The following is a 25,241-nucleotide window of genomic DNA, read 5'->3' on the forward strand; positions in this document are numbered from 1 at the left end:
ATTAAATCAACCTCCACTATCGTTTTTCTTTAAAAATCCCGCCAAGAAAAATGGCATTCACCCGCTACCAACTGAGGGTGCATGTCTCTGTCAACCTATTAGCTGGAGTATGGCCGCCATCTTGCGCGACTCCGTCGTCGTCGTCGTCGTCACCGTCGTGCGTACGCGCCCACGAGCAATACTGCTAGCCATGATAACCATGAGAAAATCAATTCATGGGTTTCCTTTTCTTCCCTATATGGGTATGGGGCTCCGCCGGAGCTCCGCTATTAATGCACCTATGTCGATCCGATCAGTGGTAGTCATGTTTTGGTTTTCTATAACGTATCCAATGTTTACTTCTTTTCTATTGGTTTTGTAATCGGACCTTTAAGCGTCACCACGCGCATATAAAAGCTGAGTTAGCGTCCCTTTAAGTAGTTTTTCGTTCCATCTCGCGTGGCCTTGTCAACCTTGAACTCTTGATGTTTTTTGATTTCCTAACCCTTGGCTCAAGCGGGACCGATATGTGAGTACCTTTGTCATTTTGATTAGGTTACGTTTTATAGCTATGGGCGAAGGAATACAAAGGAACAGTTGTACAATGTTAATTAATTTATAGTCTTCTAAATTAGAAAATGTTCTTAATGTTACTAGAGTGAACGCCCACCTTTTAGATTCGAAAGCATTGAGCTGTTAATCAGTTCCTGTTAATCAGTTGTGTATTTCTGTGATCAAATCTTATTTAGTATCTTAGCGTGGTATTTACACTGGCCATTTTTTACCTCATGGTATGTACTTCATACCATGAGGTATAGTGATGGTTGGATTTGTCACTCCATTCCGTTAGACAATTAATTTATGCATTAAATCCACATTAAAGATGAATTAAACACGTTTTCCCCTGTCCCCTATACTAGGTTTGGTTTTGTCACAAAGTCGTGTCATTGTTTTATGTTCATATACGTGGGGGGAGGGGGTGGGACAAAGGTGGCAGTACATGTTTACAAAATGGCGTCTGTTGTGTCGAGCCCGACGCAAAAATTGTCAAGGCGAGTTTTCTTTCCTTTCGCTCCATCTTTGATCAAAGTACACTTTTGACGACCTCACAAACGAACAGGAAATGTACTCAAGGGAGTTTGAGGGGAAAGAAATGGGTTTTAAAGTCTTAAAAGTTACGATGTCTCCGAGATACATTGGGATGACGAGGAATAGAATACACAAAACGAACTATTCGAAATGAATGCTTTATGGTCTGGGGAAAAAGGTAAGCTGCCCTCCTTCTACTGTATTGCATTTTGAATTTTCTAAAAATACTCGCAGGACGTATGCTTTAAAATTAAATGCGCTTTTAATATTTCGCAATTCGCTGGGAAGCTGTTCGGAAAATGTCACATGACAAAGGAGATCGATGAAGCTTTCGTCAAGTTCCCCTTTCGCTGGGACTTAAATGCCACAACTGCGACAAGCTATAGAGATTGAACACAACTGCCAAACAAATGCTAAATACAATATACGCCAAATAACAAATACCATAACAAATACAAAATATCAAACAACAAATAAATGCCAAACAGATGATCTGTTACCTGCCGAATACCACCTGAAATACACCAAGGTCAGGAGCAATTGATTATCGAAGGTAATCCTACAATACCCGAGCAGTTTGAAAATCAAAATAAAATACCAGTTCAGTTGTCAAGTAATTGTCAGTACAGAAATGCAGATAAAAATGTGAATGTATGGAATTCTGAGCTACCATTGTCTCCCATCCTCAGTTTAGAATGACACGTGAAAGAGAACCCTCCATAATTTCTTACAAAATGGTTACCAGACTTTCTAATGGCAAAAAGATAAATAAATAAATAAAAAATTTTAAAAAATGTCGCTGAAATTATACATTAGAAATTAATGTCACGAAATCCTCCAAGCTGAAGGCTATGTTGTGTGGATACCATAGTTGTCATTTCTTAGAGTGATATAGAGGTTTAAAATTCATGATTTTCTCAAAGAAGTATTTCATTAGACAAAGTTTAAGTTTGTGTATTTTTTGAACAAGAACTCCAAAGCATAAAAACTTGCCTCTGTTTTGTATGATAGCTGAAGGTAATATTTTCAGAAAATTAAGGCAGCTCCAAATGAAAACGTATCATTTTTTGAGCAGAATCATATCATTGAGTGGAGATATGGAGTCAAATCCTGGTCCTGCAAATGAGTACCGGTATTGCATATCAGTACCTTTTATATCACCCACAAATTCTGTCTGTTTATTAGAATTCAGATTGTCTCAGTTAGGCAGAACTGCACTTGATGTTGAAGGAGGTGGTGATTGCTTTTTTAGGGCTGTATCACATCAACTCTATGGAAATCCTAATAGTCATTTCTATGTGCGCAGTGTTGGCATTCAGTATTTAGTGAATCACCCTGAACAATTTTATAGAGAGTAAAACTGAGCATTCTTGGCAAGGTTATTTGGAAAGAAAGTCATGTCAAGGAACATGGGCTGATGCTATCATAATTCAAGCTGTTGCCAATTGTCTTAATTTATCAATTCATATTGCTGAATCAAATCCAACTTTTTCTCCAGTTACTGTTGTTGAACCAGTGAATGTTACAAATGCCCTAAACATTTGCATTGGACACCTAGATGAATTTCATTATGTTTCCATAGTAGAAAACAGAACAATGGAGATAAGTGACAACAGCAAACAAACAAAGAAATGCAAATGAAAACAAACCAGTTAATAACAGTGAAAAACGTAAAGCTTACAGAAGAAAATACATGAGAGAATACATGAAAGACAAGAGCTGATGATAACGTTAGAATAAATGAGAATCAAAAACGAGTACAAGGCTGCAACATTAATAGCAAAACATCTAGGAACAAGAAACAACAGGCTGCTAAAAGAACAAAATTGAACCCAGAACATGTCAGAGAAATTGAGCAGCGCTCCTTCAGAAAACGAAAATCAGGTAACCCATAGCACATAAGGCAAATAACCAAACAGTTGGTAAGAAACAGACAAAAGGCTGGGGCTCTGGCAAGTGTATCACTACTAACATGTAGCAGTCATGAGTTGCAGCCACAAGAAAACAAGTGCAATGCAATTTCTATGATAAATTTGTTTTACAAAAAACATTGCATGTGGCCCAGAATATGTATGCACTTGTTGTGACCAATTGTGGTTCAAGTGCTCTGTAGTGAAATGTGATCCAAACAAATATAGGGCTTGTTCACTAGAAATTGTCGACTCCTGTCTTACTGGTTTTAAAAGTGTCAATGACACTGAATGGATCTGCAGGACTTGCAATAAAAGTCTAAAAAAAAGTCTGAAAAAGCAATTGTCTAACTTGCAATACAAAAGGTCTAAAACAAGGCAGGTTACCCATCTGTTCTAAAGCCAATAAGATGGGTTATCCTTGTAAGCCTAATGCATTGAATTTCACATCACTATAAGAGCGACTAATATCACCTCGTATACCGTTTACGGAATTCCATGAACTATCTAGGGTTGGTCAATTGTCTATTCATGGAAACATTGTCAATGTGCCAAGTGATGTAAATTTGACTGTTCATTGTCTCCCAAGGCCAAGAACCAAATCACAGACCATTCCAATAAAACTTAAAAGGCGACTTGGTTACAAGCATCACTATCAGTTTCAGATTGTCAGACCTAAGAAAGTATTAGATGCAGCCAAATATGTTATAGACACGTGAATTATTTAAAACTGAAGGCATAAAAGTGCAAAATGCATGGCTAGATGGCATAACTTCGCGACCCATGAAGAGTGGGGTGAGTTTGTTCAAAACCCTAACACATCCAGTGCTGATGTACAAACTAATGACATCTTCACAAATTGTCAAAACAATATTTGCACTGCTGATGTTCATAATCCAGACAGAGAAAAAGACACTAAAAGGATTACCAGTGTTTCCTGTCAAAATGTTATATATATTAGATGAAGACCTTATTTCTATAAACATGCTCAACTAATGGCTGCTTATTAACATGATGCACTTTTCAACTTGACACCTTACAAATGCAACACTTCTTAGTTCCAAAAGAGGCAAAGGCCAGTACTTCATAGAATAATTACCACATACCATGAGGTAGCTCGAAGGAGCCTTTGATTGATGTATTGTTATTCGATTTTGTTATGTTATTGATTCCTAATTGTTAGTTTGTCTTGTGTAAGTTTTGACTATTTGTTACGCAACTTTTCCGCTAAATTGATAGAAATTCGTCACATATTGTTATTTCAGTTTATGATCGTTTAATTTGATGCAGTGCATTGCTGATACCATCAACTTTGGTTTTCCGTAGTTTACTTGTCTACCCTTGAAGGCGACCTGTAAAGTAGTCCCACCCACTAGTTTGTCCTGACACACCTCGAGCTCGTTTTGTTTCGTCTCATTTTGGAATTTGCCAGTCGCTGCAGACACTACAGTAACAAATACAAAGACAGTGGGGACACTTACATCGCCTACACATGTATGTTATGGCAATAACATTGCAATTTTGCTTTTATTTGAAGATATGTCAATCATTTATGTGAAATTAATTCTGATTTGTTAAAAATCTAGGAAATAGTTAAACCCTCAACATCAACAGATCTAGAGCCCAAACCAGGTTGTTCCTCATCATTTGAAGAAAAAGAGGTAATAACTGTAATTTCTTAACTGCAAATTAGGCCTTTGCATGCATACATTCATGTAGTTCAACTTTACCCCTTTAGTTAGTAGCCTTGTTTTCATCACATTTCCTCTCAAACCTCTGACAGACTGACACTTGTTAAATATATTTTTTTCATGTTAATTTGTAACTTTTAGTTAGGGATTCAGTCATGATAAAATGTATACAGTTTGCACTTTGAAAGCAAGGCGAAATTAAGCATGCAGTGTTAACATTTTGTGAAATCATAATGCAATGAGGACACAAAGGTTGATTTCCTTTATTATTTTTTAGGTGGGGAGAACACCATACCAGCCACCAGCAAAGGTAAATTCAACTAGATTTGCCCTGTTTTTACATTAATTCAATAACAGTCAGACTTACAACCCAAAAAGTACTTAAAGTTAATCTCATTGAATTTCAGATAACCATCTCAGGAAAAACTACAACTGTAAGCTGAAGGAAAATGGTTGTAAATTCAATTTACCAAAAACAGAATTGAGTTATTGGGATTGGAAGTGTCATCATATATGATGTACATAAAGAATGCTTAACTTCAAGTTTTAGCTTTGTATTTAAATGAATTGATTTTGTCTTGAATTCAGGTTATAATGACTCAAACAAGAAAGCAGCTAGAATTCACTGAGGAAGCTTCTGGGGTTCTGCTGTCACAACCTGTGGCCATAGAAGGTATTAATTTACATTCAAAACTCTTCATTAAATAAAGGACCTCCTCCCCCCCCCCCCCCCCAATAATGGCAAGTAATTTACACTCATGATGCCAAAATGATCCTGAGGGTTGAATAATTTGCATTAATAACTTTGGTTAATCTCCCTTAATTAAGTGGCAACAGATATTCTTCCCAAATTTTGAACAATCACAAACAGATATAAGCAAAAAACTAAATAATCCAATTTTCACAGAAACATTACACCAATATGTACCATACATCTGCCTTGTAATATGTCAAGTAAACTGAAGTCACTTGCTATCACAGAATCACTGACTAAGAATTTTTTGGATTAAAACCAGGTGTTGTGTTAAGACTTGTCTTCGAATCAGTATTAGTAGCCTATTCACAAAAGGAATTCTCCTGACTGCATAAATTTGATTATTAAAAATAACTATATTCATAAGTGTAATGGAGTCAATCTCAGTATCTTTTTCTCCGTTAGAGCCAGACAAGACAAGTGACAATTGCTTTAAATGTGGACTGAAATACAGTACATCAAAGAAAGGCACAAAACAATGGGTTGCTTGTGACAAATGCAAAAGTTGGTATCACTTGTAAGCATTCTCATATGAATTTTAATCATAGATTGCTCACAGCAATATTAATTAGTTATATGAATATTTACTACAAAGAATGGGCAATAAGTAAATGATACTCAAACATTTGGTATGAAAACATGTTCAAGAATGGTCAGTGAGAAGACCAGCATATATTTCAAGTGCTATTCAGAACAATGGTAAATTAAAGAAATTTTTCATTATTCTTATCTAGTGATCCTCTTCAGATGAGGGAAAATTTAGTTTAGAAACCAATCCCTTAATAGTGAATTATTGACAATTGAAGCAATGTACAAGGGACGTCCTTTTAAGGAATTCTAATTAATAGTTTTTGTTAATTTATATTTACAGTGAATGCAGTGGATTAAAGACCCTTCCTGGAGAAAAGGATCCTTATATGCGAAAGAATGGAAATGCATAGCTTCTCCTTAGCGGTTGTTTATTTCTTGCATCTGCAAGAGAGACTAAAAAGTTCCCAAGTTAATGGTTTCAATAAACTGCAAATTGTAAATTTGTGACAAAAGAAACCAAGAAAGTGCTCAAATATTGCTCCAGACTCAGCGGCACCTAATGAAAGTGCAAATTAATGTAATCAGTCTTTGGGGCAACTTGTACACCGATGCTGGTTAATATCCACCAAGTAGCGATGTTTACCTTCCGTGATTATCTAATAAGTGACTATCCGATAAGTAAATTAGTTCTTGTTCATGGGTGATAAGAAAATTTGCCTTTTGAGAAAAAAAATTGTTTCCCTTCCATTTCTTCACTTTCTTTTATCCCTAAAAAACAAGCACATCTTACATGTGTTTCAGAGAAAACAAGGCTTTCATGTTACAAACCTTTGCAAGGAAAACAAAAGTATCAGGTTACAAAGTTGGGCGAAGAGCTAAATTGTCATGTTTGTTTAAGGTATTATTGAATTTGCAATAAACAAAAATCGTCGTAAAACCCCAGAGTAAAATTTAAAAGCTGCCTTGATAAACAGTAATTGTATGTCATGTTTGGACCTTGAATGAAAATACAACCTTGAAACATATGCACTGCTAAGGGGAAGAGCCCTTAGCTGAGACTACCAAGGTAGACATAAACTGGAAGTGAATGGAGCAGGGGTGAGTACTTACTCAGTATCGGACTACCGTGCCAGAGCTATCAATTGCACTCTGCACTACATGTATCTGAGATTGTCTCACTAGTTTGATGTAAGAATGCATGGGCTTCTGTTGAGCCCACGAGCTATAGTTAAATGTAGTGAAAATTAAAAATAGAGAGATTAAGCAAAACCTTATATGGCAAGTGGCACACTTGAGCTTGACTTTCATTGTGTTTCATTTTTGTAGAATTCTTAAAGAAATCCTTCAGAGAACAATATAAATCACACATTCACTACAAACACAAACCTACTCATTTCCATATAAAACATCTAACAATAGATTGTAGAAGTGGAATTTTTGCCCTTCGCAGGGAAAAGCAAACGCCATTCTTTGTATCTGTAATAACATGTACATGTATGCCAACAGCTTATCAATAGGGAGTTTAGTCACATGATTTTCCCACGCGAATCGAGCCAAAACATTACCACTTCCAAACTTTCCGTTTATTCTCGTTAATATATTGTGTTCTTCTACAATTAAAATTCACCCACCTTTAGAAGATACCTTTGAGAATAAAACCTTTAAATTTCATCGTGATTGGTGGCTTATTTCTATTGCGTCAGGGATCGCGAGTGAAGCGTGACCACCATGCTTGACTAAACCTGACCTGACCTGGGGAAGGCAAAATTCAATTTCGCAGTGCTCATTCGCTACAAAACAATCGCTAATGTATGAAAAAATAGGGCTAAAGGATCAGGGGACTCCTAGGCAGTGGTTACTTTGGTCAAATGTCCGCAGTTCACAAAATATAGTTGATTATCTAAATTAGAAGCTATTTTCGAAGAGATTTATTATCGTTATTCGGTTTAAACTACACCTGAAGTATTTTATAGCCTTTAAGGTTTTTGTTAAGCAAAAAATCAGTCGAATTTGACGTGTTTTCATGCACCGGAGAGCGAGTTATAATGTGTGAGTTCCAACGTGCACCGAGAAGTCATGGTGCACAGCAAGGATCAAGTTTGCCAGGGGCCATCAACTTCAACAAGCCTTTCGGATTTGAGTAAAACGGAGGGTAAGCAGATATTTCTTTGCTTTATTGAGCTTTTTTAGACAAATGATTTTATGCTTCACTTTACAAGCAAACTATTAGAAAATAAAATAAAATGCGCTGTTTATGGCTTTAAGAATTTTCCTGCTGAACCTGACACAGAAGCTTAGTGATTGTTGTATTCAGTAAATTGTGTAAATTAGTAAAACATGTTCATGTCCCACTTGAATTCGCTACTATTATTGGAATATTGTATGCACTAATATAGGTATCCTATTGTTTAATATTCTAATATTAGTGTTCTTTTGCTTGTATATTATTATTCCACCAAAGAGAAAATCTATGGCCTTTAGCTATTGACATATTGAGTATTGTTTTGGACTGAGCTTTACTTTGTGCTCAAATTTTGAAGTGTTACAGATTATAAGAACAGAGATTTAATGATGTTTTTAATTCCATTGACAGATAATGTTCTGTTAAACAAAAGCAGTTTTGGGGGACCTTACTGTCTGAGAAATGGTTTCGATGTGGCAGCCTTGAAGAGTGGGGATCTGGAACCTTTGAAGAGGGAGTCCTTTACTGTTGGTCTTATCCTGGAACTCTGGAAACAGAGGAATTCTCTTAACCAAATGCTTCAATGGATAACTGCTTTGACTCCACTCGAACTGCAAAGGTATCTGAGTGGTGTGACAGCTCAAACTCTGAACAAATCATGCAATGATTTAATGAAAAAAGGCCAAAAGCTTGGTGAAAATAAAAAGAAAGAGGAACTTGAATTGCTGAAGCAAAGTTTGTTTCATTTACCTGGCTCAAATGCACCAATGGTGACAGAAACACTAACATCCAAGTCAAAAAAAATTGCAGAGCTTAAGGGTGAAAACAGGGGGCTAAAAAGATCTGTCAGCAAAATGCTCAGTTTTAGTGAGAGACTGATGGATGAGAAAGATGCTTTGATTGATGACCAAGCAGCTTTGGAGGATGAATATTTTTCAACTGTTGAACACATGCGTACAATAACGAACAATATTGCTGGTGTAGCTGTAAAGTGTAAACGTGAAAGGGATACCTTTGAGCAAGATCTCAAAGGTTTGCAAGGGCAGTTCAATGAACAATCAGAAAAGCTGAATGAGATTCAAGAGAAACTAGCATCCTATACACCTAGAAATGTGAAAAAGAGGCAGTAAAGGGCACATTCAAAGATTAATGATCTTAAATCCAGAATTTCTGAACTTGAAGTGGAAAAGTGCAGTATCTCCAATGAGCTTTCAGAAGTCAAGGAAAAATGTGAACAAGCCAAAAGTGAAGTTGAACAGCTGAAAAAGCAGAAAATTGGCTTACAGAAAAAGGTGTCACATATCAAAAAGCAAAAGAGCACACAGGCTAATGAAATTGATTTGTTAAAGGAGCATGCTGCCAACATATTAAAGCTTGAATCATGTGCCAGAGTTGAAAGAAAAAAACAAAGAATTACAACAGCTAACTTGTTTGCTGGAGGATGACACAATCAGCACATTTGAAGATGGGAAGTATGTTGACGAGGTGCAAGAAGTGATCATGGAACTGCTAGCCATGAATGTTTCAATGAGCAAGGTCAATGAAGTAATACAAACAGTTTTGAAAAAATTGGCCGGGAAAAGTTTGTCAAGACTTCCGAGCAAGGCCGTCCACTCTCGCCTACTTGTTTAGGCTAAGCACATTGCTGATGTACAACTAGGGAGGGCTATGCTAGAAGAAGCTGACCCTTCCCAGGTAGTTGGAAACACCCTCCATGGAGATGGCACTACTAAATATCATTGGCATTACCAAGATTTTGAAATAACAACTCCCTCTTGTCAGACATACTCAATGGGCCTTCTTGAGTTGGGAAAGTCAGACACAGAAGCTATGATGGATTCATTTAAGTACAGAGTTAAGGAAATTGCACAAGCATTGCGCAGTGGTGAGAATGTAACAATTGAAGATAAAGTTGCAGAGTTGGTGACATCCATTAAGAACACCACGTCCAATCAAGGACCAACTAATGCCACTTTTAATGAACAACTGACAGAATTGCAAAAGGCATTACTCCCAAAGGTGGTGGAGAAATGGGAAGACCTTAGTGAAAATTCGAAGAAATCCCTTGAGGAAATGGGAAACTTTTATTGCAAACTGCATTTACTTGTAAATCTGGGTGAAGAAGCAAACAAAGCCTTAAAATTGTTTGAACATGCTGCAACAGAAGGCAGAAATCCATTGGCATTTCTTTCTTCAAATGAGTCTGGTTCCTGTAGGCTAACAAGAACAGCATGTGAAGCTTTTCATTCCCATGGTAGCCAGACCACTGGAGTGTCAGAGTATTTTGATGTGCATCTCTCTGAAAATGGTGTGGAAAGCAAATTGGTTGAATTCATCGGGAATCGCTTCAACATAATATTTTACAACTCTGCTGCTGTTTTCTACCATAAAAGCCATATTCAAGATTTCCTTTTTAAATGGCCTTCACCAAATCGCTTACTTCAGCTTGTGGCTAAAGACATTGTAGAACATGTCTACTTGGCAGGAGTTAGAGCCCTAGGAATTCTGGATAAAATTGTCACTGGCCCCTTTTTAGATTAACTGAGAAAGCAACGTCTGTTCTTGAACTCAATCCCCATTTGAGGCAAATGCAGGAGTGCTTCGAACAATGGAGCATGGATGCATCCCCACTACTGGAAGGAGCAACTCTGTTTGATGAAGAGATCATTCCTATCCACCGAAATGACATATTTGACAGCCTCTTTCAAGAAGAAAGTGTTCAATTGGAGACATTGACACAAGAGGTCCTTGAGATCATGTTCAACTCATGGATCATCCTCTTTGAAAGACAAGCTCAAGATCAACTCCCTGGTGGAAAGTATGCATCCCCATCTTCTGAGCAGTTAGCACAGGCAGCAAATGTTCCTGCAACTAACATGGCATCCGAGAGAGAACTTGGAGTTTTTGATTTACGCTTGCATTTTAAGCCTGCAGCAAGATTGATTTCCCATGAAGCTCTTGTCATGTGGACAAACAATAAAACTACTGCTTGGCTTAATTCACTATCACCTGAAGAGAAACAGAAGTGCATGGCTGAGGTAAGAGCAAATACTGGTGCAATCCTGGCTCGGTACAAGGAAAGAAAAGAGAAAATTTTCCAGCAATGGAAGGAGAAGTTGTTAGAGAAACAGAGAGCAAAGGAGGAAGCCGAAAGGAATTTGCAACAGCAGACTTAATCTCGTAAATGGCATTACAGAGTTGGGGGGTCCATGGAAGTCTGAAAAAGAAATTAAGGAAGGTCTGATGAAGTTTGCTTCTGGAAAGGAAAGACAAAAGGCACTTGTTACACAGCTTCAGTTTCAGAAAGTTGTCCTTCCAGCAAAAGCACCAACAAAGGAACACTTTCAGCAAGGAAAAACTGTGAGAGGCAAATGGGTTCTTTTTTCAGCTGAGCAGCTTGCCCAACACTTACTGGAAGTTCTTGAACTCAACAGCTTTCAAGAAACAGAGCCCAAAAATGAAGGTGGACTCACCTACCGGAGTTCAGATGATCCGGCCAAAACCTTATCTGAAGAGAAAGCCAAGCTTGCAAAGAAGCTAACAGATTCCCGTCAAAAGGTCCTAATTACCCGAAGCAGAAAAACGCTTCCCCAGTTTTGAGAAAATCCTCTTCTCCTTGTTGGAAAAAGGGTCATGCACAACTGCATCGAGGATGGTTCTGAGCAAGCAGAATGGTTTAATGCAACTGTCTTGCACCTTGCTGAAGGTGTTACTGCTGGAGCAGATCCTGAGTACATTATAAAATATGACATTGATGAAGATGATGATGAATGGACAATGCCATTACTTAAAGATTTAGACAAGGGGGATTTAATTTTACTTAACTAATATTTACTTCAACATATTTTTTGGAATTGTGTAGTTCCATAAATATCCATACCTCCTCCACAGAAGGGTCTTTTAACTCAGAGCAGCCCCATTTAGCTTGTTACCATGGAAACAGGCACCTTTAATGTTATTGTTTCTGGTCTGTGTTATTTCAGATTGAATATTATAAGATTCCATTTACTTGATAAGCTGACATATAATACCAAATGAGGTGGTTGCCATGGAAACAGAACCCTTAATCCCTCAACCCTTGATCTCAGAAAGGCTAGAAAATGCCAGGTTGTTTGTTTTTATTCAATACTTATTGTCTTTTGATCAAAATTTGCCCTATTTCTTAGTATTTTCTGTATTAATTAATAATGTGACGTCTCAGGGTTGTCATGGCAACTTGATTGATGCATAGGATGATAGCTCTGTCAACGCTCTACGTCATGGCCAAGTTTCATGGCCATAGCTTGCTTCATTCCAAAGTTATGGCTGAAAATGTAATTCATAGTGTTAATTCTTGTGCCACTGGAAATTCATAAGATCCATACTTGCTCTTGTATTTAAATGTCCATAAAAATTGCTAATTAAGTAATATTTAAAAATTCATAACTCTGCTGCTAAAAGGCTGATTTCCATCATTCAAAAAGCAAAACGTTCAGAAAAATTGGGAGAATGTTTTAGCAGTGATTTCAAAGGTGATGAAAATTAAGGAAAAATGGGCTAAAATTCCCTATTATCAAACATAAACTGTTTGAAACCAAATCAAATGTCAGTTATTCACAACAATAAATCTATGACGTTTATCTCTTCTTAATTCTTGACTATCGGTCAATGATGATGATAAATGTTTTCTCTGTCTGTCAACAATCTCCTCATTGTGATAGAAATCCACGAGAAAGTTGTAAACAAAGTGAACAGGAAAAGACTGCATTGTTGCACTTGGCAGATGTTTCAGGCTTTTACTATTATTTTGACGTTCTTGGTAACTTGTCTTGATTGTGTCTCTCTGAAGGCACAAATTAATATTGTGGAATTCACAAAGTTGCAATTTATGGGGATTTGCAGAGGTATGGAATCTGTCGCCAACCACATACCGCTGGGTAGACTGCGTCAATGGATGTGGTAAAGCAGGACCTGCCTCAAGGGACTTGCTAACAAGTTTGTTTGCACTGAATTCTGCAGTCACCAGTTCAGGAACACTGACCTGTTAAAAAAAGTGAAAACAGGTTTATTTTCAAGGAGTACACTGTCTCAGACTCTATGCTATCACCTCAAATTTTTATAAACTCTTTATAGGCTAGTGACTGTAGCATTAACGTGTTGAAACTGATCACTTCATTCGAAGGGACGTTTTGTTTTACTGGTTGCACTGGTTTGTATGGAGCAGTCAAAAATGGAAATCAAAGCGTGACTCCATTCAACATGTGGTCTTAAAACAGCAGTACAATGTGTTACATACGAGTGTCCACAGATGGGCCAGAAATAAACAATACAGGATAATGACAATATATGATCAAAATATCCAAAGCAACATTCAGACAGTCAGATTAATGTTGATCATAGATCTAGCTCAACATTAAAAAAAATTCTGTAACAGCTCAATAAACTAATATAACAATTAATAGTGAAAGTTAAGTAATAATAATAATATGACAACAATATTGTATCTCCTTTGGTTTAGTACCCAGAATGGGTTTCTCAAAACAGCCCAAATGGTCCCCCCAAAACTGTGATGCAATGGCGGGTTCCCTAAGGTCCAAATGCCAAGCAAATCCACATGGTGTATCATTCACCAAAGGGAGTGGAGGATACTTTAAGGAAAGGTATAGATCAACAGCATCTCTAACAGATTCCTGTTAAAGCAGGAACTTTGATGCCACAGTTGTCTAAAAGGAAAACATTTCAAAGAAAAATCTGTTTTAGGGGTGGGAAGCAATGTAAAGGTATCAAATAAAGAAAAGTAGCCTAAAAACCATATTTAAGTTTTCCTAAATGAATCCATTAACTTTCTACAAACCAAGACAAAAACGAATACCAAACATGAGTTTAACACAAACATTGTTTTAAAAATTTAACTGTGTAAGTTTGCATTAAGCACATTAAAGTTTTTGTTCTGTACCCTCCCAACTGCATTCTTAGCAGAGCTCCGGGCCACCAAGCAGAGCCGTGAACACTTACATTTTGTGCAGAGACTCCAAGGCACTGACATTGAATTTTTCTTAGCCGAGGGTCTTTTGTTTTGTCTTTTTTGAGTTTTAGAAAGCCAAACAATATAAACAGAAAACCTGACCGCAAAGTTACAAAACTCAAATTAAAATTTTTGGGCGTTGAACAACCTGCTCCCATAGCTTTGCCTTTAGGATTGGCTAAATCTATGTAAAGAACATTCACGAACTCTTTTATTGCGTAAGACCTTGTTTTGTTTGCACAGATACGACACAGCTTGATATAGCATGTGATACCACATGAATATAATCAATTGTAAATTAAACTTTGATCAGTCCTTTTGCACAGCGAAGACGAGAACACGAGATCGCATTTTTACAAAGTTTTATGTTGTAAATAGGGACAAATTTCAAATTAAAAGGAAATTATTTCAAATACAATCTTGAAGTTTACTAAAATCTATATATTAGTATTTTAGGCTCAGTATCCTGACAATTTCAATGCAAATGCATCACAGATCATCAATATGGCAAATAAGAGAAAATAATATACTACGGTAGTTTTTTTTTTAATGTGATGTAGAGATGATAAAAAACAAATTGTAACACACCCCATGACAGCAAACCATGTGATAGAATCCACCAGTGTGGCCACATACATGGGTGAAACCATGACATGGCAAAGATCCAGTAAGCAATGAAGAGTAAAGGGATTGAAGTCTTTGGATAAGCAGTGCCTAATGAATAGGAGACATAATAACATAGCATCATGTTGACATTCAAAGTTTACAAACCTAACTTTTCTATAATAACAATTAACAAAAAAATAAAGAATGTCACGTCAGGTCATGTCACATCATGTCATGTTGTGTCGTGTCGTGTCACGTCATGTCACGTCATGTCGTCATCTCTGAGGTTTCTTCTTATAAATTATGTGAACAGCAATTGTTGTATTTGCCCCCCTTCCCACTTCAATATGCCATTTAAATTAATAAAAAAAGACACCACCTAAAACAAAATGAATATCTGGTTCATTGTGACATTGTTATCACAGCGACACCCTTTTGGGCTGGTTAAATGCATAATGATAAACACAATGTTTTCTTTTACAAAGTTCTTTTCAAAGGGCATGTGAGTCTGGGAGATAATTTTTAACAATCTTCAAGCACCATGTGCTCAAAACAGCACATGATGGTGAGAACACATGTTCATTGCAAGATGATTGAGGCAACTGTGAGAATTGGAGCATCGAATGGTGTACTGGTGAAACCACTTTCCTGGCACTATGGTTAATTGATATCCACCTTAAAATAGAGTTAAACATCTGCATGGTAAGCAATTATATATTTTTTTATTTCTGAACAATGCTGATAGTACAAGTGATACCCCAAGAAAGCAGTTTACTGGAAAGTGGCAGCGACAGCAGTGACAAGGAAAGTAGTGAAGATGAAAGTGACAACAAAAGTAATTGTGAAGATGTGGGTGACAAGGAAAGCAGTGAAGATGAAAGAGACAACCACAGTAACCATAAAGATGTGGGCAACAAGGAAAGTTCTGATGAGAGCAACATCCTTTCCAGCACAGATCCTCCCTTTTCAGAAGACAGGAAGAAATTGTTTTTCCCGCAAATAACTTTGTCAGCATTGTCCAGCACTTTCCACTAAATTTTCCTTTCGAATACAAAACAGCAGTTTTACCAAAACATGATTTAGCCATGGAGCCAGCACATTCTACAGAAAGCTCCAGAAAATTGAGTTCAACCAGGCAGTCACACGTTTGTTGGACTGATGGAGAGGTTAAAATTCTAATTGCAATTTACAGCAGAGTACCCCAAACAAGACAGGCCATGAAGGACAGGATAGCTGCAGCACTTGTTGCCAAAAGCAAAGAAATAAAAGTACAACAAACAGGCAGGTACATTGAACTCTCTAGCTACTCCCACACCAAGTCCAAGTTCCTCTTTGGCTGGCCAAAGTGCAACTAACACAGCAGCAAGAAGTAATCATGAATCGGAAATGGATTAAGAGTCACCCCTGTCATAAGCACTATCTAGAAGTGGGACCAGCAGAAAAAAGGAAAAGAACAGTTGGGAACCTGACAAAATGCATGGGACCACCAGATGACGATGAGGATGCCTCAACAGATGATGAGGAACTACTTAAAGACAAAAAGCTAATTTTCAACGACAGGAAAAAGTCAGATTCGAAGAAAAAAGTCGAAGTTGAGTAAAAGGGATGACAAACACAGTAAGGATCAAAGCAAGGTAGAAGAAATGTTGAAGGAGCTAATCATGGTGCAAACAGAAGCTGCAAAGAGAGCAGAAAAGAGAGAAAGAGAGGAAAAGAAGAAACTGTTCCAGTGTCTTAGGGAGTCTGACAACCGTAACCAAGAGGTTGCGCTTGGTGCTGGCCAAGAATTAGGCACAATCCTAAAGAAATAAAAGTTAAACCTTCTTTCTCCATGTTCACAAGGTTCTCTATCGTTACAGTTTTGTGACAGATCATTTGAATAGTTTGAGAGTGAATTTTCCCAATTCAGTTTTTTCAGACTTACTAGATAAGCAGAAATGGAAAATAATCTTAAAGTATGACATATATAATTAAAGTACTTGTTCACGAATGTAAATGTTATAAACAAAGTTACAGATAGAATCAATCAAAGTGGATGCTTTCTGTTACATTGCTAGCCATTATTTGGAATTTAATGCTCAGAAGTATGAGCAATTTGTATTTTTTATTTTTACTAGCAGAAAAAACTATGACATAAAATATGTGTTTCAATAGAAATCTACATGTCAAATAATATTATTGTAGTCTCTAATTTTAACATTTTTCAGCTTAATAAAATGACAGTCTATATTTCAGAAACAGGCTACCTTAAGGCTCAAGTTCTGCTGATTCCTCTTGGTCTTAACCAGACATTGGAGTTAATTTTAAGTAAAGTGTGAAACCCCAATCAGAAATAAGATCCCACTATCAAAATCAGTTTAATCGGCGCGAAAGGCAATAACAGCTTCCCATATGATTCGTTTCACCTGGTTACCACCACCTTAATCATCTCCATCATCAGAACTATTGTCATCTTCAAACTCATTGCCCATCATCTTCAAACTCGTTGCTGAATAAAAAGCAACTTTTGTGCAAAATACAAGCTCAAGAGAGCATGTGGAATTTTTGGTGTTTAAGATTCTTTTCGGCCCTTAGGTACAGTGCACTAAGTCACATACTCTGGCATCGTGAATACTATTGGCCATCCTGTGCTGTTCTCTATAAATTTACCAGCAGCATTGACTCCTTGCAAATTAATTGATTAGTTTTGTTTCATGTTGAAATAGTCTTCATGGTTAACCTAAGGTGCTTTTATGGTGATATGGGAACCATCTATTTCTCCAACAACTTTCGGACATCCAGCTAAACTCTCCACCCTCCTCATAAGCAGTGCAAGATCAAGTGGATCACCTGGGAACTGAATAAAATCATTCTTGTGGCATATTAAGGCTCCCATGAAGTTCTCACATATCTTTATTACAGTAGATTTTCCTTGTACAAAGCTTATTCCTGTCGTTTTATGTGAGTTGCTGGTTCCCAGTCTCCATAAAGTAATTGCCATGTGCTTGTTCAAAGCAGCAGCCTTTTGGAAGTGAGTATTTTCCTTTGAAAGGTCTGGTCCAACCAGCTGACAAATGTAATCAAATGTCACCTCTGAAACATGGAACTCATTTTTCCACAAGGGAAACAAGACTCTCTTCAAACCAACCCTGTTGTCTGGGATATATCCATGCCGCTCTTCTTTGCCACATACAAGCATGCCTCAGTCTTCTAACCTTTTTTGTGAGGAGAGCAGTGATTAAGTCATGCCATCTTTTCTTAAAAAGAAAATACATGTCCAAGGCAATAATCTAAATCTCTGAGCTCTCTGGATAGCAATGATTAGAAGAAGAGCAACTATCATAAGGACCACATGTTCAGAATCCATAGCACACAGCAGGCACAGAAGATATTTTTCCTCAGACAAAAGTCAGACAAGTAAAAAATGGGCTGTCTGAGTTTATCTGTTTTTTCTTATCAAATTGCAAATTGATTGACAAACTTTAGACAAGAAGCCATCTGGGAAATATTTTATTCAACAAGCACAGTTTACTATAGCCAACTTTTGTTTACTTACTTTTACAATGGCAAAATTCTAATGTGACCTTAACCAACGAGCATCTTTAGTATACAGTGAGTTTGTGTAGGGACCAATCTCACTGCCTAAGGCCTCAGCATCATTTTCAGTTTGGTCGAGTTACCTCAATACACAGTGTGCCTTAGTAAGGCCCAGTCTCATTTACTATAGCCTTAGCATTATTGTGTTGAGTATCCCAAGTATAAAGTGCGTTTGAGCAGGAGCGAGAAAATATTTTGTTATTTTTGTCTCATAATTGTGAATTTGTCAAAGGAGAAACAAAACAGCACATTCACAGCTGAAATGCCAGTCCAAGCAATTAGAATGCTATATCCAAACACAACAACATTTTAACTCTATTTTTATCCAATTTGAAAAGCTTGATCAATGAAACAATTTAAAGTTCCTTTCTAACTTCATTTAACGACATTTACAAAACATTTTTGATGCAAAATAAAGGTGATCTTATTGTCAAGGAAACTGGAATTTGGTTTTTAAATGATGACAAAAGTCAAAGCTGGCTTGCTCCTTCTCCAGATGGAATCATAGAGGAAAGTGGACAAATAAAAACTGTTCTCGAAATAAAATGTCCTTTTAAGGGAGGCCAAACTGTTCCATACAGAAATGTTTGTATCAACCACATCTCTAAACCACGTCAAAAATGTTCTGTACATCTACTCAGCAGTGTCACCATGTTGTTTGGACTCCTACTGGCACTAAAGTTCTCTTGAGTGAAAGAGCTGATAGTTATATCGAGCTACTCCTAAATTACTGGTATAAATTTTGGAATCTTGCCTCTGGTGATACACAGAAAGCATGACGTGAGGTTGTCTTTGGTCTAAAACAAAAAAGGCAAAGAAATTGCCACAGAGAGCCCTGTATAAGTTTCGTGTCCAATTCTCTCATTACCCCAAATGTTCTCTCTCGTGATGATCTTTTTTTTACACTTTAATTGTGACTCACACTACTTACAATGGTACGTCTACTTACACTATTTACAAAAGTAATACAACTACTAAAGTAACTTTTTTATACAATTCAGTTACTAGCGCACTACTTACACTACTTACAATTCAATGCAATTACAGGTGCTACTTACAATAATACAATTTGCATAACTTACTCTAAAAAACAATACGATTACTTATTCAACTTATGATACCACTTATGATTACTGAAGTTTTTCTTGTTGATATTTTTTTCAGTTTCATATTTAATCTTAAGTTTTGATTGCAGTCGTTGAATTTTAGGAAGTGTTTGGCTTCTGCAGTCCCACAAAAATAATTTTCCAATTACCATGAAATAGTTTAATAAATTTGATAAAGGGCATTGTTTGGATAAAACTCCAAATAAAACCTTTTGTGCAGAAAGATGGATTGGCTGATCCAATAGATGGTACCAGTACGATTCAAAATCACTCCAGAACGTTTTGGAGTGAGGGCATTCACGGAAAAGGTGATATAAATTCTCAGGTTCATCATTAAAAAAAGTACATGCATCTTAATTCTAAATCCAATTTTGCATAGTTTGCTGTTAGTGTAGAGAATAGAATTACTTACTTAGTATTGGAAGGCCTTGTGTACAAGAATTCCCTCTGGACTGTATTTATTCTGGATTCTATAGGCTCTACTCCTTAAGATTAGGCTGTCTCAGACTCTACCAACTGAGGATTACAAGGATTCCGAAGGATTCACTTCGTACACATTTTCAATATGGCTTCTCATACAAAATAATAACATTCAACATGTCCCAAAAACACGTTCGGTCTCATGACAATTACATCATCACGTACACTCCCCCCGGTTGACCATGATAGAATGGTCAACAGTTCACTCTGTTGAAATCAACTGATCAAACTAGCCTTAATAGACAAAAAACTGTCCTCAGATTAGCGAACAAGAAAAACTATGAAAACACAACAAACAATGCTCAACGTTCACAGTAAACTTAATAGTTCAATGTTCATCTTGCAATTCTGCAATCCACTCTCGTCTTAATCGTTCTCCTTCAACTGTGGCCTTGCGCCGTTCTCGGTTTCCTCTCACTAGCCCTTGTGCGGACTGCTCTCGCGGTTCTAGTACTGGCTCCGGCTGGGCGGTTTCACTAGCAGCACAGCTCACCTCCAGTGGGTACAGTAATTGTAGGGGCCTTCTCAAGAGACTCGTTCTCTTTGACTTCTTCGCTTGGACTCCGACCTCAGCACCTCGATTTTGTCCGTCCTTGCTTGTCAAACTTCTTTGTTTCCTCGGACCCCTCAGGATCAATTAGCCATTTTGGCCCATTCCACCATAAGGTACTAACCGCTAGTTCACGAGAATGCATACTCCTGGAGAGTATGTCCGCTGGGTTGTCTGATCCAGGGCAATGGTTCCAGCACTCTGCAGGTACGAGCTTCCTTATCTCATCTAGCCGATGCTGCACAAATTGTTTCCACTCCTTTGCACTCTGTACAATCCAATACCAGGCTACCTTTGAGTCGGTCCAACACACCAACTTGCTCATCTCTATCTCAGAAGTAAGGGCTTCCTTGACGCTGTGCATCAGTCTGGCAAGAACGATGGCTGACAGCAATTCTAAGCGCGGTATGGTCTGGTTAGAGAGAGGTGCTACTTGTGTTTTTGAAGCTACAAATCTGATGTACTTGCCATGTGTGGTCACAATGCGCAGATAGACAATCGCCCCATACGCCCTTGCAGATGCATCACAGAACCTGTGAAGTTCACTCATAACAACTTCCCCTTCTATGTCGGTGTAATAACATCTGGGAAGGGTGAAGGGTTTTACATCCTGTAGTTGAGCCACAAGTCTTTGCCAGGTTGACTTACAAGAACCTTCTAGTGGGTCATCCCAGTCCCTCTTTTCCTTACACAGCTCTTGAAACAAGATTTTGAATTGGATAGTGATTGGGGAAATAACACCAAGCGGATCATAGAATTTGGACACTGTACTGATCACATTTCTCTTTGTAGGCTCTACTTGCCTTACCAAGGTAGCAGTCTCTGTGAGATCAAATACGAGGTTGTCATTGTGAAAGTTCCACAGGGTTCCTAATATCCTTTGTTCGCCAGGGTCTTCAATGACTGGAGTTCCCAAGATGCTCCTTGAGTAGGTCATGTCCTCCTCTTCAACGTTGTGTCCATCTGCCATCACTGTCTCAGCAACAGACACCTGCCAACATCCTCCTTCGGCTGAGCTTCTTCGCTCCTTGAAGCTGATCTCTCATTGTTCTCAATTCTCTCACGCAGCTCTTCAGAATTGGTGACAAATTTTCGCAGATTTAATCCCGCTTCCTTCAAATGCAATTTGGACTTCACATAAAGCTCAAAGGTGCGATCCACATCACCATCGCCTGAGGTCAAGTCATCAACGTAAATACTCTTGAGGAATTTCTGTGTGAAGCTAGGATCACACTGTTCATATTGTCCTATGTGATGTTTGATAGTGGCATTCAGCAAAAATGGACTTGAGGATGGACCAAACACAACACGTGAAAACCTTAGAACAACAACTTCAGGTTCAGCCTTATCAATGTCCTTGACCCACACAAACCGGAGTACATCCCTGTCTTCTTCAGTGATGTGAACCATTAAGAAAGCCCTCTCAATGTCTCCGACAAGAGCAACTCTGTAACTACAGAACCTTAACATGATGTCAAAGATGTTCTGTGTGAGTGGAGGACCAGCATGTAGACACTTGTTCAATGACGCTCCATTTGACCTTGCTGAGGCGTCGTAGACGACTCGCAACTTTGTGGTTGACTTGTCCCTCCGGATGACCGCATGGTGAGCGATGTAATGTATGCGATCAGACTCTGGCTTGGCCTCCTTGTCAACAACTTCAACAATTCCTCTCTCGATTTGGTCTTTGATGACACTGTCATACTCCTTCAGGATGTCGGGCTCCTTGCGTAGTCGACTCAACAAACTGCTTAGCCTTCTCTGGCTTAACTCGTAATTATTAGGGAGCGGTGGGTGTGTAGCCTTCCACGGGAGATTAACTTGATAGTGCTCTCCTCTGTACGTCAACTTCTCTAGGAATTCTTCATGAATGCTGGGAGTCTTTATGCTGAGGGACTCTAATTCCCAAAATTTCTTTAACTCTCCTTCCAGACCTTCATAGGGAACTTCATCAGTGGCACATTTCAAGACATGGGTTTCCACAAGATTGCTACTCTGCTGACTTCCTGAATCTTCATGACAAACAGGGCCTGAGAGTACCCATCCTAGTTTAGTATGAATAGCTGTGGGACCCTGAGTTCCTCGGATGGTGTGACCAGTCACAAGATTCCAATAATAGTCTGAACCAACCAAAATGTCAACGTTGAGAGTTTCTCCTTCGGCACAATAATCAGCTACTCTTAGACCTGAAAAACAGACATTGTCATTCACCACTTGCTCAACAGACTGACCCTGCAAAGCTTGGCAAATCAGAGGCACAGTAAAGGCTGACAACGACAGGTTGGGTCCCCCTTTCAGTTTGATCCCCAGCGATGCAACTTCCACGAATGCAACTCTTTCATCTGTGGATCCAAATGTCTTAATTGAGACTTGTTCCCTTTCTAACACTGGTAATTGAAGAATGTTCTTCAGGTTGTCTGTCAAATAGGTGCGCTGACTACCACCGTCCAAGATGATTCTAGCCTTGACCTTGCACTCTGGTCGCTGAGGATTGTAAACAATAGCCTGAGCCGTTTGAAGTAACACTGGTGTCGAAGAATTCGAGTAACAGACCACAGAATTGGTACCTGGTTGCATTGTTAAACCTTGCTGTTCTGGAACTGGTGTAGACACTGTAGGTGCAGGGTAGGTAGGTGGCACTGCGTTTAAATTACTTTGACAGATACTATCATGATGCTTGCCATTACACTTACGACATTTGGACTTGGATGGACAGTTGCAGCTTATGTGATCCTTCCAAAGGCACACAAAACATCTTCCATACTTCTTCAAAAGATCTTTCCGAGCTAGTACATCCATCACTGTTTTGCAATCCTTTGATGGGTGTTTTCCTTTACAGTAGGTGCAGGTGGGACCATTGGAATTGCCATTAAAAAGGCTGAATGTTGTCCCTGGATCCCTTTTGTTCTTATTAGGAGGCTTAGGAGGCAAAGACTGATTTGCATTCACAAGGGGTCCCCCAGCTCTTTCTCTTGCCTCTAGTTCCCTCTTAAAGATCATGAGAAGCTGGTCCAGTTGCCAGTCGTCATTCCCCATTTCTCTAGTAATAACAAGAGGAAAGTCCTGTGGTAGCTTAATCATCAAAATGGACAAAAGTAAACCACCATGTTTCACGGGGAACTCCCAATGACTTTAGGCTTCTGACATTTGATTCAACAGTGTCATGGAGCTTCCGTAAGCTCCTCATGTTAAGATGAGATGTTACAGTGTCAAGGTTTAGCAAAATCTCCATGTGACGATTAATTATTTGCTGCTTATTGCCGAGTCTACCTTTCAGAATTTCTATTGCTTCATCATAATTCGACGCTGCTAGAGTCAAGCCTGAAATTGCTTCAGCTGCTGACCGTTCAAGGCGCGAAATCAAGTAATTAAACTTGTCAATGGCAGAAAGACTTTCGTTTTTATGCACTGAGGCTTCAAAGGTATCCCAGAAAGAAATCCACTTACTATGATCGCCGTCGAATTTCTTTAGTTCCAGCTTCGGTAGTTTGACTTGTGTCTTTCTCGGTGTAGATGCTGAAGAATCCGCCAAAGAAGCACTTGGAGCCGAGGAACCATTCTCATTTTGACCTGAAGTACCTGGAGGCGAGGAACCATTCTTGTTTTGACCTGAAGCACTTGGAAGCGAGGAACCATTCTCATTTTGACCTAAAACCCTTGGAAGTAATGAACCATTCTCAGTTTGACCTTCTGAAGCTCTCACCGGACCTTCTTCTGTCGACGTGCCTGCTGGCACATTTGGTTGTGCAGGAAGATTCGCAGCAACGCCGTTTATGTTTGCATTTGATGACACAGCGTGATCTATGTTGGCTATAGCCAGCTGGATATTTTCCTCGACCAAATCTGCCTGCTCTATTTCGGCTCCGATTTCCACTTCGTCCACAAGGGCCAAAATTTCCCTGTCGAGTTGTAGAAGAATGGTCCGTTTCTCCTGAAGGCTTGCCTTTTGTTGATTCAGTTTGACCACGTGCTTGGCGATTTCTGACAAGTCTCCACTGGCGAGGACTTCGATTGCAGACGTAATAATACGGGTTGTGGTGGACCTGTGACCTCCATGTGTCCTTCGCTTTCTAGAAAGTTCTTCGGCCATATTTTCCTCGATGAGATTTGCGGAATAACACAGAAATTCAAATCAGCTTCACTCACCACTCGCTTGCAAGACTCGTTTCAATCGGCTTCCATCCAGCTCAAAAGAACCATGTACAAGAATTCCCTCTGGACTGTATTTATTCTGGATTCTATAGGCTCTACTCCTTAAGATTAGGCTGTCTCAGACTCTACCAACCGAGGACTACAAGGATTCCGAAGGATTCACTTCGTACAAATTTTCAATATGGCTTCTCATACAAAATAATAACATTCAACGTGTCCCAAAAACACTTTCGGTCTCATGACAATTATGTCATTGCGTACAGCCTTGACATATGACTCCAGTGCAACTAAATGTGGTAACGAGAAGATTTCTCTAAATTGTTGGGTTGTGAAATTAAAATCACTCTTCAATTTGTGGATGATATTAGGAGGTTGGGCTTTTTTGGAAACCAGCAGCAAGTAATAATCTTTTGACTTTTTGTCTTTAATATCGCATATTTTATTTTCAATTATAAGTGGAGATATGATTGGTGTATCTAGGCTGATTTCTTTTAAATGTGAAGGTACATGTATAGAATGATGGAGGCCCGCCCATTGTAGAAAATTGCTTTTGTCGATTTTGCTCAAAAAATAGTTAGACCTCCTACAGGTTCTAACAGATGAAGTAAATACGTCTTCCAAGTTGCATTTG

General features: G+C 38.4%; 4 protein-coding genes and 1 pseudogene across 4 annotated transcripts in view; 2 read left to right on the forward strand and 3 right to left on the reverse strand.

The window, feature by feature from the left end:
• Positions 1 to 15,272, reverse strand: part of LOC145501112 (uncharacterized) — a 42,824-nt gene extending 27,552 nt beyond the window's left edge. Inside the window, exon 1 of the mRNA XM_081480665.1 lies at positions 15,228 to 15,272. The gene's annotated coding sequence lies outside the window, so the exon portion shown is untranslated. The remainder of the gene's footprint in view (positions 1 to 15,227) is intronic.
• LOC145500997 (uncharacterized) overlaps positions 1 to 25,241 on the forward strand; it is a 383,300-nt gene that overhangs the window by 131,854 nt on the left and 226,205 nt on the right. The gene's annotated exons all lie outside the window — the stretch shown is intronic.
• LOC145501585 (uncharacterized) lies at positions 1,219 to 12,655 on the forward strand (annotated as a pseudogene).
• LOC145501586 (uncharacterized) lies at positions 20,478 to 21,428 on the reverse strand. The gene has a single exon (XM_081481028.1). The coding sequence runs from the start codon at positions 21,426 to 21,428 to the stop codon at positions 20,478 to 20,480; it is 951 nt and encodes a 316-aa protein (XP_081337154.1).
• Positions 21,428 to 23,494, reverse strand: LOC145501587 (uncharacterized). The gene has a single exon (XM_081481029.1). It carries the CDS (start codon positions 23,492 to 23,494, stop codon positions 21,428 to 21,430), a length of 2,067 nt encoding a protein of 688 aa, XP_081337155.1.

The sequence above is a fragment of the Orbicella franksi genome, chromosome 10 (genome assembly GCF_964199315.1).
Source record: "Orbicella franksi chromosome 10, jaOrbFran1.1, whole genome shotgun sequence".
NCBI classification, from domain to species: domain Eukaryota; kingdom Metazoa; phylum Cnidaria; class Anthozoa; order Scleractinia; family Merulinidae; genus Orbicella; species Orbicella franksi.

Coding starts and splice junctions, on each gene's coding strand:
- LOC145501586 (XM_081481028.1), bottom strand. CDS start 21,428: ATGGCAGATGGACACAACGTTGAAGAGGAGGACATGACCTACTCAAGG.
- LOC145501587 (XM_081481029.1), bottom strand. CDS start 23,494: ATGGGGAATGACGACTGGCAACTGGACCAGCTTCTCATGATCTTTAAG.